Source organism: Lepisma saccharinum, chromosome 11 (genome assembly GCF_977018435.1).
Source record: "Lepisma saccharinum chromosome 11, izLepSacc3.1, whole genome shotgun sequence".
NCBI classification, from domain to species: Eukaryota; Metazoa; Arthropoda; class Insecta; order Zygentoma; family Lepismatidae; genus Lepisma; species Lepisma saccharinum.
Window position 1 is genome coordinate 22,255,483 of NC_139239.1, and position 16,089 is coordinate 22,271,571.

At 37.7% G+C, this 16,089-nt stretch overlaps 1 protein-coding gene across 1 annotated transcript; it reads right to left on the reverse strand.

The window, feature by feature from the left end:
• Window positions 1–4,003: 4,003 nt before the first annotated feature.
• On the reverse strand, window positions 4,004–4,726 carry LOC145994970 (protein CFDP2-like). The gene has a single exon (XM_083131503.1). The coding sequence runs from the start codon at window positions 4,724–4,726 to the stop codon at window positions 4,004–4,006; it is 723 nt and encodes a 240-aa protein (XP_082987629.1).
• Window positions 4,727–16,089: the final 11,363 nt, after the last annotated feature.

Consider the following 16,089-nt stretch of genomic DNA (forward strand, 5'->3'; position numbering starts at 1 on the left):
TCTTCCATCTGTTCACCCATGTGTTTCTCTTTCTTTCTGACTTTTTCTTTTTTTCTGACTCTTTCTTTTCTTTGTATCTTTTTTATTCATCCGTTTCTTTATTTCTGTTTCACTATCTCTTCCTTTCTTTCTAACTTGTCTTCACCATATTTCTCTCATTTTTTTCTGTTTATCTATTAGCCACCTTTGTCTTCACTCGATTGCATTCTATCTGGCTTTCCTTCCTCTGTTTCTCTTTCTACTTTCTTTCTCTCTCTTCTTCTATTACTCAATCTCTTTCTTTCATCTTCTGTTTTACGATGTGATACTTTGTCTTTCCTCTGGTTCTCTTTTTTTATATCTCCCTTTCTTCATCCGTTTCTCTTTCTTCCGTTGTGTCCTTACCTTTTTCTTTATTTTTCTCTCCAAACCTTTCATTCTTCCTCTGTTGGTATAATCTCTTCCTCTGTAGCTTTTTCCTTTGTGTTTCTCTCTTTCATTTTATCTATTTGTCATTTACTTTCACCCTATTGCTTTCTTCTTGTCATTCCTTCCTATTTTCTCTTTTTGCTGTTCCTCTCCATCACTTTATCTACTTTCTTTCTCTGTTTCTATCTTTCTTCTGTGCTGCTCCATCACTTTCTACTTTCTTTCTCTCTCTCTCTCTTCCTCTGTTTCTCCATTATCTCTTTCTTTTTGACTCTTTTTCCTCTGCTTCTATTTATTTATTTCTCTTTCTAACTGCTCCTATGTACCGTTCTTCCTTTCTCTCTCTCTCTCCACCTGGGATGTAAGGAGTGACCTTTTCAGAAGACGCCGAAATGTCAACCTGTCTTCCACCACGCAGTATACCCTGCACTGCATTTTGCAGACTAACGAGGTTATGGTGTCTGGACTTTGTTGTGACTTGTCCATGTGTGTTTGTGATTATCATTCCACCAATTTCATCTTATCACCTTTCATCCTTATCTTCGCCAAAAGTGGGGGACAAGCCAAGTAAAATAAAATAAACATAATCAATCCATCTTTCATTTTTTTCCCCCGTTTCGTTTCTTTTTTTCTATCACTTTCTCTCTCTTAATTTTGTTTGATCAAATTTGTTTGTCAGTTTTTCTGTTTGATTTAACAAGCGAACCGTTCCATATCTGCCAATCGCTCGGAAATAAATACTTATGCAACTAATTTAGTGAACTGGAAGAATGCCAAGTGCTTGGTCAACTTGTCAATGTGAGTAAGAAATTGACAATAATCGACATTATAACAGCTTATCCGTAACCAATATATTTTATGGCAAAATATGATAAAATAAAACATTAGTTATATTGATATTAAGGAAACTGTATATATAACTTTATGTAAAGAGTTAATTGTGATAAAAGTTAGATATCCTTATAAGCAATTCGATAAATATCCATAACCACGAAACTGTGAGATGTGGCAGTACTGGATAGCGGGGGGGGGGGGGGGGTCATAAAATGTGGGTCCCTGTAGGCTATCCGTTGTTTTGAGCTCTGCCGACATCATCATTTTTATTAACAGTTTTGTTATTATGGTACTTCACTTCGACTAATTGCATGCTGTGTATACTTATAAACTTTAAGATATACATACATGTGATTAAAAAGTATTCATTAAGCTTTGATAAAACATTACACAAAATAACATTTGTCTGAAACTGTGTCACTCCGGCTTTCATGGAAGCGGTTTCTTCCAGGACATCACAATTCGCTGTGACTTACTTGACTTAATTCCTTCCGTTCCTATTGGAACATAGGGCATCCACGAAGTGTCTCCATCTCACTCTATTGCATGCGATCTTCTTCATTTCTTTCCAACTTTCCCCCTGTTGTTTTCCTTCTTCTTCAACAGTACGTCTCCATGAACTTTTGGGTCTTCCCCTTTTTCTAGCACCTTGAGGGTTCCAGTAAAGTGCTTGCTTTTCAATTGTGTTGTCTGCTTTCCTTAGTGTGTGTCCTATCCAGTTCCATTTTCTTCTTTTAATTTGGTTTTTAATCTGGTCTTCTGATGCTCGTATCCAATGTTCTTGATTTGTGATTACTTCTGGCCAATGTACATTTAATATTCTCCTGAGACATCTGTTAATGAAAACTTGTAATCTATTTGTGATTTCAGTTGTGACTTTCCAGGATTCTGCTCCATACAGCAATACTGCTTTAACATTGCTTCTAAAAATCTTTAACTTTGTTTCTGTAGTTATAATCCTACTTTTCCATATTGGGTAGAGTTGTACAAAGGCCCCATTTGCTTTCTTGATGCGTTGTTTTACATCATGTTCTGCTCCTCCATTTGTTGCAACTACACTTCCTAAGTAGGTAAAATTGTCTAAATCTTCTAATATTTCATTTTCTAATTGAATATAATCTTGAATTCTTGCATTTATTCGCATTGTTTTAGTCTTTGATTTATTTAATGTCAATCCGAATTTTTTAGCTTCCACAACCAGATCTTCCAATTTAGTTTTTGCATCTCTATAAGATTCTGACAACAGACACACATCATCGGCAAAATCTAAATCTTCTAATCTATCCATAAGGCCCCATTGCATTCCTCTTCTTTTTCCCTTTACGGTTTCCCTCATTACTGTATCTATTACGAGAAGAAAAATAAGAGGCGACAGAATACATCCCTGCCTCACTCCAGATTCTGTTTCAAAGGGTTCTGTAACATCACCTTCATGAATAACTTGACTCTTATATTGTCGATATGACTCCTGAATTATCCTTATTATCTTAAGTGGTATTCCAAACTTCTGTAATATTTGCCACATTTTTTCCCTTGTTATAGAATCAAAGGCTTTCTCAAAATCTACAAAGATGGTATACAATCTAGTATTCCATTCTATGCATTGCTCAATGATAATCCTTAATGTACAAATTTGATCTGTGCAGGATCTACTAGAACGAAATCCTGCTTGCTCTCTCCTAATATTGGCTTCTACTTTATCTTGAATGCGATTTAATATAACCCTAGTTAGTATTTTACTTGGGACCGATAACAGCGTGATTCCTCTCCAGTTATTACAATTTGTCATATCGCCTTTTTTTGGAATTTTTATTATAAGACCCCTTTTCCAATCTTCTGGCATTTTCTCTTTTTCCCAAACTGCCGCGAACACTTCATATAATATTTCTGCCATCAAGTTCACATTTACCTTCAAAATCTCTGGTGGAATTTGGTCTATTCCAGCTGCTTTCCCATTCTTTTGTTGCTTAAGTGCTAGTTTGATTTCCTGAATTGAAGGAGGAAGGTCTGAAATTCTCATCTCTATACGCTCTTCATTTTCTTCAGTTTCTTCAGCCTCACTCTCTATTTCTCTCGCTCTGTCATTTTCTCTGATGTTCCTATTTAATACCTCTTCAAAGTGTTCTTTCCATCTCTTCATTTGTTCTTGTTTATCCGTTAACAGTCTTCCATCCTTATCCTTGACTGGTATAGTTTTCTTAAATTGTCGCTTTGATACTAAGCGTGTTGTTTGATAAAGTTGTTTTAAGTCACCCTTACTTGCTGCTTCCTCTGCTACTCTTGCTTGCTGTTCTATCCAATTGCGTTTATCATTTCGAGCACTCTTCTTCACTTTTCTATCAAGATCTTTATATTGTCTTTGTAGCGAACTCTTTTGGGTTCTTGTTTTTGCAGTGTTTAATTCTTCCTTCTTCATTTTTCTAGCTTTAATTTTATCCCATGTGTTCGTTGACATCCAGTCTTTCTGATTACTTTCCCTATATCCTAAAATGTTTTCACTTATTTCTATCAAATTATTCTTGGTCTTCTTCCACTTTCTCTCTATTGTATCCTCTTCTCTTTCTTCTATATCTTCATCTTGCTCCATTTGTAAACCTTCAAACCTGTTCCTAAGTTCCAATACAAATCTATTTCTTGTATCTTTATCATTTAACTTTTTCAAATCAAATTTCTTTCCCATTTTTGAAAACTTTTTACATGCTGCCATTATACGAAGTTTAAAGACTGCAATTACCAAGTGGTGATCACTACCAATATCGGCTCATCTTTTATTTCTTACATCTAGAAGGGATCTTCTCCATTTACGGGTAATACAAACATGATCAATTTGATTTTCTGCCACATGATCAGGTGATACCCATGTCACTTTATGGATATCTTTGTGGGGAAAAACAGTTCCACCTATGATCAGGTCATTTTCTGCACAAAGATCAACAAATAACTGGCCATTTTCATTCATTTCCCCCAGTCCATGTCTACCCATAATATGCTCTATTTCTTCATTATCTGATCCAATTTTTGCATTTATATCTCCCATCAAGATGCATATGTCTTTCTTATTATGTACTAGTACTTGGTGCAATTTTGAATAAAATTCCATTTTTTCTGTTATGTCTGAAACTTCTGTTGGGGCATAGCATTGTACTATTTTAATGTTTCTCACCTTTGCTTTGAACGTCGCAGTTATAATTCTTTCAGAAACAGGGTTCCATTCCAATAAACTTTTCTTTGCTATCTTACTCAAGAGAATACCTACACCATCCCGATGTTGTTCCTCCTCTTCTCTTCCTGAATATAGGAATGTAAATCCATCTTTAGTTCTCATCTCTCCAAATCCTTTCCATCTTGTCTCACTGATCCCCAATATGTCCAACCTGCAGGCCTGCATTTGGGCTACTGCTTGCTGAAGTCTACCACTCTCTCTTAAAGTTCTCACATTCCAACACCCAATTCTCGTTTTCCCTTTCATGCCAAAAGTCGTCATCTTAGAGTCAGTCCGGCTATTCTTCGTGGATGTTTCTTTAATAGTGGAGTTTAAGGTGTGCGGGTTACTAACCCACAGCACCCGATCTTGGTGGTAGGGATGCTACCTAGACCTCCAAGCAGGACGATTTTCTGTAGGGGTTTTCTCCCTTAACCTTTGAAGATCCCTCTTCACCACAAGGCAGTGGTTTTCTCTTCATTACTCCCAAGAGAATGGGTTGCCTCTTCCGTCGTTTGCGCCATACCGAAGGATTCCTTCTCTGCCGCATCTGCCGTTGAGGACTTCGCCGTAACCCTGGCAAGGGGCCCTTACATGGTACTATCAGCCGGAGCCAGCTGAACCATGTTTTTTTTTAAAGAGGTGTTACTCCTCTTGGTTCATCCGCCTCCTCCGCCGTTGAGATGATCGTCCATCTTCTTCCGCCTTTGGAGCCGTTGACCGATAGTTTGCATCTTAGTCTGGCTCCTCTTCACTAGCCTGCCCGGTATGGGAGACCCTGCCAGTAGCTATGCTACCGCCGGTATAGCCTAGTGAATCATCAGAGCACGCAAGCCCCACCACCAACTACAAGGTCCTGCAACCACTAGGTGGGGACAATTCGCTGTGAGAGATGCCAAAACGAGAAAGTCTGCTATCTGACGCCGAATTTCTGAGGGCACTTTTAATTCTATTTAGAACACTGAATGACCGCTGTCCACCGGCATGATGGTAAAATACTCACAAAAATTCCCAGAACAATATAAATATTTGGTAATAGCATTGTTGAATATTTTCCACTCAAGTTTTAAAATAGTCATCAACCGAATTCACTTCAAACTTTGCTTCAGTCAAGTGTAAACACTTTTAAAATACTTGAAAGTCGGTGGTCCTCGCCACTTCTGCCCCATCAGCATCTCATTTTTGTGCTGCCCCCTTGAACATGCGGCCCCCTAGGCCACTTAGGCTATAGCCTAGTGGCAAATCCCCCCCCCCCCTTGCTAGTAAGTACCCCTGGAGCATATCGCAGTTACGAATTAAATGAACCTCTAACATTGTTGTTCATCTATACATGGTAATAAAGGTGATATAATAGTCAAAAGCGTTCTACCGCTGAAAGAATCGTACCGAACAATTCTCAAAAAGAAGAGAAACCTGATAACAAGATATAAAAACGAGAGCTACGAAGCTACGATACTATCATAAGCTAGGCAAATGCCCATTACAAGAGATTAGAGCTAATTTATCGCTCGCAGAGAGTTAAATTGGAGTCACGAGGAGCTGTTTGAAAGCGAATCGTTACATAAAGTGATCCAAATCCTAAACGTGCATAGCTTTTTTTTGCTACTAGGAAGAAGAGGAGTCACTTCATAACGAGAGGGAAATCAGATCACCATAAAAAGATGACGTAACTTCCGTGACTTCAACTTCTTGAACCTTGTAATCGCTTCTCATCAACGCTGACGAAACATTGTTCCTAAACTTAGCAAGATGCGATCACGCCATGTTGAGGAAGTGAAGAGTTTTGTGGCTCAGTAGTTCTACACCTGTTAACGGGTAGCAAGGAGCAGGTGAAATATTGTTATGAGCATGAGTTGATTCGATCTCGTAAGCAGGTTCTTTCTGTCTTCATCTTCCTGCTCTGATCTTAATCTAAAATGCACAATAAGCAGGTTTAAGCACTAGATAGGCCTATTGACGTTGTCAGATATTTGTGTGGAGGTAGTCAGGCAGTTGATATAAAATTGAATAATAGAATTAATGATTATTATTATTATAAACTAATAATAATAATTCATCACTATTTTAATTAACAATTTACATTATTATTATTATATCTTTTGGATCTTCCCTGATGTCGTAGTGGTAACTTCGTCGCCTTGTAATCAAGAAGTTCGGTTTCGATACCTGGTGGAGGCACCTAGTGGTTCGGATCCTACTTAAACTCTAGGTCCAGTCCCGATTAAACTGTCTATGCATATAGTGTACTTAGAACAAACTTCAAATTATTATTATATCTATGGGTAGAGTCTTCTACTCGATACAGCAAATGAACGAATATATGACATAGCCGTTCATTATTTTTCACATTTCATACCGTTTATGTACAGAAATTTAAAGTTAATCTATGTTATTAACTTTTACACACCTCATTCAAGAAAAAAATGAAACTTAAGCGGAAATTCTACTCATGAAATTTACATTGTATGATTTCTAACATAAAAATATTTTTGGAGTTTTGAGAAATCATCAAACCAGCGGCGGCTCAAGGGGGAGAGCCACCGTGCCATGGCACTACCCTCAGAAGAAATGCATACCTAGTCCAAGTATTGTTAAATTAATACATTGATAGTTTACAGACAAGGAGATTCGAATCTTGCAATCGGTCAAGCTGACGTGACGACCGCCCCTACCACAGACTAGATATGAACAGCCTCAACCTCCTCACTGCATCGCCAGCTGTTTCATACCCTCGGCGAGGCAGCGGTCCGCGCCACCCAAGAGCTGGCCTAACCAAGTTGAAACACGTGCAGAGGGTTGGAGAAGTCTCAGCGAGTAACATTTCCACCATGAGCCGGGAAGAAGGTGGCAGGGGGTGGTGTTAGCCAATGGGGTTAGCCCATAAGACACCAGCTGTGCCCGTTTTCGCTTGGTATAGAGAGGGAACTTTCGCAGTGTTGACACAGTTGCCATCTTCAGAGATAAGTCGCTAAATACGACGGATTTGTAAGACCCTTTGGGGAAGTAATTCGTGAAAAAGGTGCTATCTACTTTTCAGCCAACTTTTGGAGAAGCGATCCTAGTATTTTTCCAAAGTTAAATGAACATTTTGATAATAGATAGATGCGCCTAGAGGGCCATCCAGACTTTTTAAAAATATAAAAGTAAAAAATCCTATGGTGATGCGAGTTTCCTTTGGCATTTCGACAATTTCTTTTTACATCAAATGTCTAGAATATTTTCAACATCCAGTTGGAATACGTGTGCATGGGGGAGGAGAAGGTGAGAAGATTTGTTTTCCCTTCCTCTTGTAATTGTGTTTTTAGTGAAATGTCCTGTAGTGTATAAAGATAGGTTAGTTAGTGAAGATGAATCGTATTAGTGTGTTATTACTTAAACACACACTGTTTTCCACGTTACCAAACGAGGATAAACATCTTGGCCAGTGGGGCAACCTCAAGGAGGGGCGGGGGCTTTGCGGAGTATTTTTTTTTTCGATTTCTTGATCACGTTGGCACTACCCATCATACTTGCCACCGGCCGCCACTGCATCAAACCATGCATTCTTCTGATTAAGTGGTAGAGTATGAAAACATTTAAGTTCTGAACTGGATCCTGCAATTTACACTGAATTTATCGAGCTAACTCATTATTTTCACCCGGTTATTCTGCTGGACTGGAATACTATTCAAGTGCACTTTTGTTCTGTTATTGACTATTGTTTTGTTGTAATTCGAAATAAACCATTCCAATTTCCATGAAGTGGGTCGGCCTACTCTCGACGCTCATAATGCTTTTCCTTACTGCAGATCAGCCACTAAGTCGAATGTAGGCCCGACTAAGGGATTCTCAATGAAAAGGACCGTATCAAAATACAGTAAATATAATTGTCTCTCACTCTCTGCAGACGTTGTAATCATTCCAATATGAGTCCTAACAGTGCATATCTTGATCTGGATAGAATTTGCAGAACCCTGGAACATACTTCTTTATTGAAATCCTACGTAACCGCCCATATCAATAAAATAGGCGCTTAGAGCAAAGTCTGAGCTTTAATTATTAATGTACAAGACAAATTTGACAGTCTAATTCGTAATCATTAGTTAATTATATTAAACTAACTAAGTCTCTAGCCTTCTTAAACCTGAAGGTTTATGGCTGTAGCAACACAAGCCTTCAATGTGTCCCTATCCTGAGCAAGATCAATCCAATCTTTTCCATCCTTATGACCATCTCAACATTATTCATCCATCTTCGCCTTGGCCTTCATAAAGGTTTCCCAACAATAATCTTGCAAACTTCTCCCATTCGTGCCACATAGCCTGCCCATCTGTCTTCCTGATTGATTATTCTTGTAATATCTGGATATGAATACAAATTATGTAGTTCTAAATTATGTAACCTTCTTCACTCAGCTGTCACCCATCCCTTTTAGGTTCAAATATTTTTCGAAAGATTTTATTTTCAAAAAACTCTTAATTAATTATATTATACACGTAAATCCTAGAGGGGTTGGTTACTTCAGCAAATCTTAATTCCTGTTTGAATTTCATTTGAGCCATTGAAATGTCTTTGTAATCGGTTTCTTATCAATTTCATACACAGACGTACACACAGCGAGATTATCACCTCGTATATAAATTTTGCCTTGGTTTGTGTGTATTCTTATGAGCCACCAGAATAATGGATTTGTGTACTCTCCCTCAAACACACACACCCACAGAAAGACAGGGGGAGGGAGAGAGAGATGGAACAGACACTAAATACGCACTAAAGAAATCTGTGAAAACCCATGTGTGGCAAATCTAAAAGAATTGATCATAGAGATGGAGGACATGACACATTGAGCCAATGAAAAGTAAGTCGCAATCGTCCATGCCGCATACCGGGAAACAAACCCAAAACTTTTTCTCACATCTTAAGCTAATGGCAAGTTATCCAAGATTAACATTTCCTACTTATTTGCATCTGCAATGAGGTAGAAAAGAAACACGGAACGTTCATCTTCGATCGAGTGGGTAATTCAGGAAGACTTATCCTCCATTTAGAAATTAAAAGCCAAGTATTACGATTGGAACACACGAACAGGTTTTGCTCATAGGCTGCGGAGAAGATGAAGCGGCATTAAAAGAAAACTCGAAAAAATTAAAAAAAATTCTTGGCCTGGCCGAATAACCTCTGACCTGCTTCCCGTACCTACAGAGGCGTACCCGTCCTGCACCTCATGCCAGCAGGTAGAAGAACACGTATTTCCCTGCAGTGTACCGCGAGGCACGATGCGTTATGTAAGGTGTCAGATGTGATAGAAGGAAGTGTCTCTATTTCCTTACTAATCTTTTTTGTAAGGACACCGGGTTACGTCATTGCATACCTCTGGGCGAAGTCGGCGAATGAAAAAAAAAATGAATTTTCATTCAATCGTGGAAACTGTTGGAGTGTACACGACGGACATATTTTCAGAATGGTAAAAAGGTTGCAAAGAAGCGTCTGGGATGGTTTGTGATCAATCCATCGACAAACATGACAATTCTACAGTCAATCCAAAGCAGGGGAAAGAAGGGGAGAATCAGTGGCATATGACCAGAGGGTCTCTTCTTCAGGGAGGGGGCAGTGCATGCCCAGTATTAAAAAAAATAGAGAAAATTTTGCTATATAGCGAAATTTACCTCTTTACATTATGAGAGGAATTTATGTAAAAAACTTGCAACGCCCCACCTCGCAAAATCAAAATTCTCTCTTTGTTTAACTAAAGGGGTACAGGAAAAGTTACAAGGACCTTGAAATATATACAAAGGCTGCGCAGAGCCATTTACAACATTTTAAGAAAAAAATGAAACTTTATGAAAGAGGGCGACGTTGCATAGTTTACCCATTAATGCGAGCGTTAATATTATATGCATACTCTCAACCAATCAATAGGGGGTCAGGGCATTCCATGTCAGATTAACACTTGGGTTTAATCATCTTAGTATATAAATTTTGTACAATGATCCGTCAATTTTGTTACACTTATAGATTAGCTGAAATCCACCAGAAAATATAAAAATATGGCGTAATTTTAGCCCAAATTGGTTATGGTAAATATATAAATTTCGTACAATGATCCAACAATTTGTTACACTTATAGATTAGCTAAAATCCCGAGAAAATATAAAAATACAGCATAATTTTAGTCAATTTAAGTCAAAATAGGCCCAAATATTAATCAACTTTTCTATTATAAAGCCGCAGAAAAAACCAACTACATCTACTGTTACGAACTGCGTTTTTGCTTCAACTAATAAAAATGCAAGAACCGCGGGTTCGTTGCAAACTGAAATGCAAGCTATTTGAGATCTTAAAAATGTCGGACGAAACTAAAATCATATTAAGTTGTCACCCAAGTTGAAATTCCGACCTGGGCATGGGTGATGTTCATGAGTGTCCCTTCATGAATTTCATCTAATCATCACTCATCATCGTCGCAATTAGCCAAAAGTGTCAGGCCAGTTACTCTAAATGACAAAAATAAAAATAAAATGTTTGCTGGAGTTTTGTTTTAAGTCTACTTTTATGCACAGATAGGTTAATTGGGACTGGACGTACAGTTTTAAGTGGGACCCGAAACAATATGTGCTTCAACCGATTATCGAACCCGAGACCCCATAATTACAAGGCGACGACGTTACCACTACGCCATCGGGGAGACCCCAAAAATAAGAATACGGAAATTATTATATTCTAAGCAAAGCAACACACTTAAAATTAATATAAATAGTTCATTATCAATATTCACTCTCGGTTATTTTATGTTACTTGCAGTATACTTGCAAGCCACTGTCAGAGATAAATGCATAATCGGTGGTTCAGCAAATTCTCTACACTCTCAGGGTACAAGGGTTAATATTCAGTTAACTTCCTCTTCTTTCACCAGAAGGTGGAATTCTCGAACACTAACAAATTACTCCATTACGTTGTCACGATTTGCGTTTTACACTTTTTTTTTGACGAAGAGGTTATAAAAGTAATAACTTTCTTCCAGCATTCTGCAAGCGTAATGGCAAGTAATCGTGAACGCCAAATACAGATAGCTTCTTCTAACTACCTCAAGTGCTGCAGGCATCTTTCAAAGTTTATACCTTCTCACTTCCGTTTCCGTTGTAAGTCCAGAGTCACGACAAAAACACCGACCCTAACCGTTTACAGCATCAGTTTTCACGATTGCTATTTCATGCTGTAACGAACGCGTTAAGATGTTAGGTTCATCTGCAATTACACACCATTGGTGCTCGGTGCATCTACTAATGGTATCGTGCACGTTGAGAAGTGTTCACAAGTGAAAGCCAAATGTTGTGTTCACAGGGGTTACAGAACCAATATGCATGATTGCTGCAGGGTACGTTTTATTAGTGCATCACTTCAAATCCTATTCCTATGCAGATTCGATATTTTGTCTATGTTCCAGATATTTGTTTCCTATTTGTTTGATTGTGCGAAGTTTTTTATTTATACTTCTTACGTTAACACTGAGATTATAACAATCATAGTTTGAATGACACTGCACTGTCAAAGAATTGTGGATTGACCTCAGTTTTGACATACTCCTAATTGTCTCAGGTTTTCTATTATTCATTAAAACAATTGCATGTGAAAAAGGATGTTGACTGTACGTTCTAATGTTGACTTATGTTCCCTTAAAACAAACTGAAAGTAAATACATATTTAGAGTACTTTATTAATTCCAAAATCCTTGTCCTACAATGAAAGATATATTTTAAAATATGTTCATTCAAGTAAGTCAGTTTCTGAATTATGATAACCTTTAAATAGGGCCGTATAATGTACGTAGATACTACACTGCCGGTATTGGAATAGACAAAATAATTAAGAGAAGGTAAGAATAAAGGGGGAGGGGGCAGACCGAGAGAAAGAGAATTAAGTTTTTAGGATTGGTTGATTTTCAAGTTTGAATTCTGGTTGTTTTATAACTTTAATGCCATTTTTCGGTAGCAAGAAATAATGTTTCATACAATTTCCTGCGTTATGAGGCTTATTATTAGAAAACGATGACTATATACTCTCTGGAGATAAATAAATAATAACGCATAGCAATAACTATGTGAGTAGCCACGACATACTACGTTTCTGAGTTGTTATTTATTAATTTCTTCGCGTATATTGGACGCATTTCATAACCAAGTTAAAACTATGGTTACAATACGTATAGACATTAGTACTTCTGTACAATGACAATTCAGAACATAATTTCAAGCTATACGATGTTATACCATTAACAATTTTCAAATGCGATTTGCATTTTGTGTAGATTCAAACGACGCCATCTTTGTAATATAAGCAATTTTGCATTATATTCCTACGATTGATTGGTTTTATTTTACTTCGCTTTTCTGCCACTTTTTGCTAATCGCGCAGACGAGGATGAATGGAGAATTAAATGGATGAAAGGACAAGTCTAGACGCCAGAGCCTCGCTAGTCTGCAAAATGTAGTCCAGGGTGTACCACGTGGAACGGGGGTTGACCTTTTTGGTGTCCGTAGAAAGGATCACCCCCTTACACCCTTATATTCCTAAGAGAAATGAAATTTACATTATTGGCTGCGCTAAACAAGCACAAGTATTATAACAATGTTACTCAGGTATCAGGTTACCAATTTTATTCGCAAGAATATGAAGAAATGAAATGTGACCCACACATCATACGACAGTTGAGTGACACAGGAAAGATACCGCCCAACTAAAGCAGTTTGGGTACAATGCCAACTTCAATGTTATAGTGAAAGTAGAGAATAGATGTATTTTATATGCAGAATAGAAAAGAAACCTACAAGGTTAGATTTAACGTAGGATATATTGCATTACTATTTGATTGTGGTTGAATATTCAATCCGTCATATTTTTTAGATTTACTTTCTGTTTCTCTTGCAGTGGAGTCTAGATTATAATAATGGTAATGCTCCATGAATAACGCCCCTTGTAACCTTATCCCCATTACATCCGAATGAAGGTTGCTTTCTTGACAGCCTTGAGTTAAGTTTAGTACAAGACGGTTATAATAAAATGTATTTTCTGTCTTATCGGAATTGGTATAATCGGAGAAGTTGACATCTCGTTCTTTTATGTACACACATACACACCCAGAACATACTTGCGTAGACTACGATTCAACTTCTTGTTCCACTGGGTTCTCAGGTTCTATAGCAGAGATTTGAACAGATTTCTTCAGCTAGGGCGATTTGGGGGCTCAATTTTCTCCATTTTTAATACCTAACAAGGTTCGAAAAAAAGTTTAAGTTGAACTTGTAAACTTACTCTCCCGCTCCTCAATTATGCATCATCTTTATATCTTCGGATGCACCTCCAACACCTCGTAACACCTTCTCAAATTTGTCTCAACCCCCATGCTAAAATTTTTCACGTTGCTGCTAAATGTACTCTTACAAAAACGAACTTATACTCACCAGATGGAAAATTATGGATAAACATCTGATGCAGTCACTGCCATATAGTGTTTTTTTTAATTGCATATTTTAATAAAACATTAAAATACTGACCAAGGTAGAATTTATAGTATAAAAATATATACACTAAGAATTCTGCCTTGGTCAGTATTTTAATGTTTTATTAACATGGAAGCAAGGCGTAACAGTGTTTCCATATTTTAGCTGTTATGTTCGAAAGACACAAGAATAAAGATATTCTGTAGGTATTTATTGGAGCGAGTGAAGCCACTCCACAATTAAATTAATTAAGCAGTGTGTTTTTTGCCATTACATATCATCACGGGTGTCTTTAGAGGATGGTATGCGTCCCCCACCCCTACCCCAATCCCCATAATCTGAATTATGTATATGTAAGATATTGGCGTATTATATGACGTGTACCTTCAATAACTCAGAGGTAACACCAATACAGAAAAATTAGGAATAAGCTGTGCAATTTTAATATAAACTTCCATCACCATTAGTTGTTCCTTTAACTTGTAAGTTTCGCACACACACACACACACACACACACACAGAGAGAGAGAGAGAGAGAGAGAGAGAGAGAGAGAGAGAGAGAGAGAGAGAGAGAGAGAGAGAGAGAGAGACCTGTATGTGTCTCAAACTAATATGCCAATTACAAAAGTGGATAATTCGTTCAGGATCTGACGCATCTTTGCTGTTGCTTTGTAACCAAGAAGTCCTGTGTTCGATTCCCGGTGGAGACAGAGTCGATCGGATCTTCCATTAAAATATAGATCTAGTCCCGATTTGCCTATCTGAGCATAAACTTAAAAAACAACACTAAATCCTCTCCACTTACATCAGAGTTGGTCAAAACTGAAAACGTTCTTTAAAAGTACATTATATGGAAACTTTGTATTTTTACATTGTCTTTTTTTCTACTTCCAAAGCAAAACAACAGAATTCTGCCTCATTGTTGGAAATGCAATACAAAAGTAAGCCTCGACCATTCTCGTGGACTTTCGCAATATATGAATGATTTTCTTTGTCTTTGAAATGGATGGGTCGTTTTGAGGCTTGCTTTCAATTGTGCAATCTTTTCGTGAAGTGTACTGTGCAATTTATGTCAAGAACGCGAACCGACCATTTCAATACTTCATGCATTAGTCTATGCGGGTGAAACAATCAACCCAGCTATGTCGGTGTAAGAATTGAAATGGATTCGCATGTTCAAAACTTGCATCTTCCTTGCACAGTGCAAGCGGTGGGTGACTGGTGATGTGCAATCCGTATCATCTGTGTAGTGGCGTATTCTCCATGTTACTGTGTTTACCGCCAGTAAACCAACTTTTTACATTTGGCTTTAGTACGTATATGGGTAATTGCTAATTCCATATTATGCAAACTATTAAAACTAGCTTCTAAACCAGAATTTAAGTAAACTATTTAAATAACTTAAAGACTGGTTTATATATAGCCACTGATCGTTCTCCATCGCACACTTCTGCCGACCGACTTTTCCTTCCCGATTGTACGCAAGGAGGGCGAAGAAACGGAAGCAATTGGATATTTGAGAACACTCGGCTTGCGGGCGTTAGTTCCACCGCTGCAAACAGCGTTGGCAGGCGAACATTGCTTGTTCCTTCCTCCTTTCTGTACCTCGCTTGGCAGAGGCAGTGTTGCTGCATGCAAGGAAATTTCCCTTGGTGCAGGGCAATCTAGGTCCAATTTTAGATAAAAGTGAGGTTTCTATGAAAAATATAGAAGGTGCAGGAAAATTTAAAGTTGCCGGACTTCTGTTTTTGTTTTACTTGCATGCCTGCATTAGTGTTTTATTTCTATTACATCTAATTAATCTAGATGGAATAAATACGTATATACAATAAATATAAATTGTTGCTGTAAACCAAGTCAAGTTATCAACTGAGGCACGATTTTTTATGCAGCAAAAACATACGAAATACGTATGTATAATAATACTTCAGTAGTCCTGTGTTATTTATAAGGTTAGAGCATGGGCGTCGGGAAGGGGAATCGAACCCCCTTCTCCTGAAATTTGGCATCTTTCATTTCAAGTTGCAAACAAGCAGAAAGCTTATTATTTTGATTGTTAATAACATAAATAAAGTTCAGTTAGTATTTGAACATAATAACCAGTGGCGGTGATTAGGGGGGGGGGGATTTTGCCATTTTTGCCCTCGGACTATGCTAAACCTTATCTAC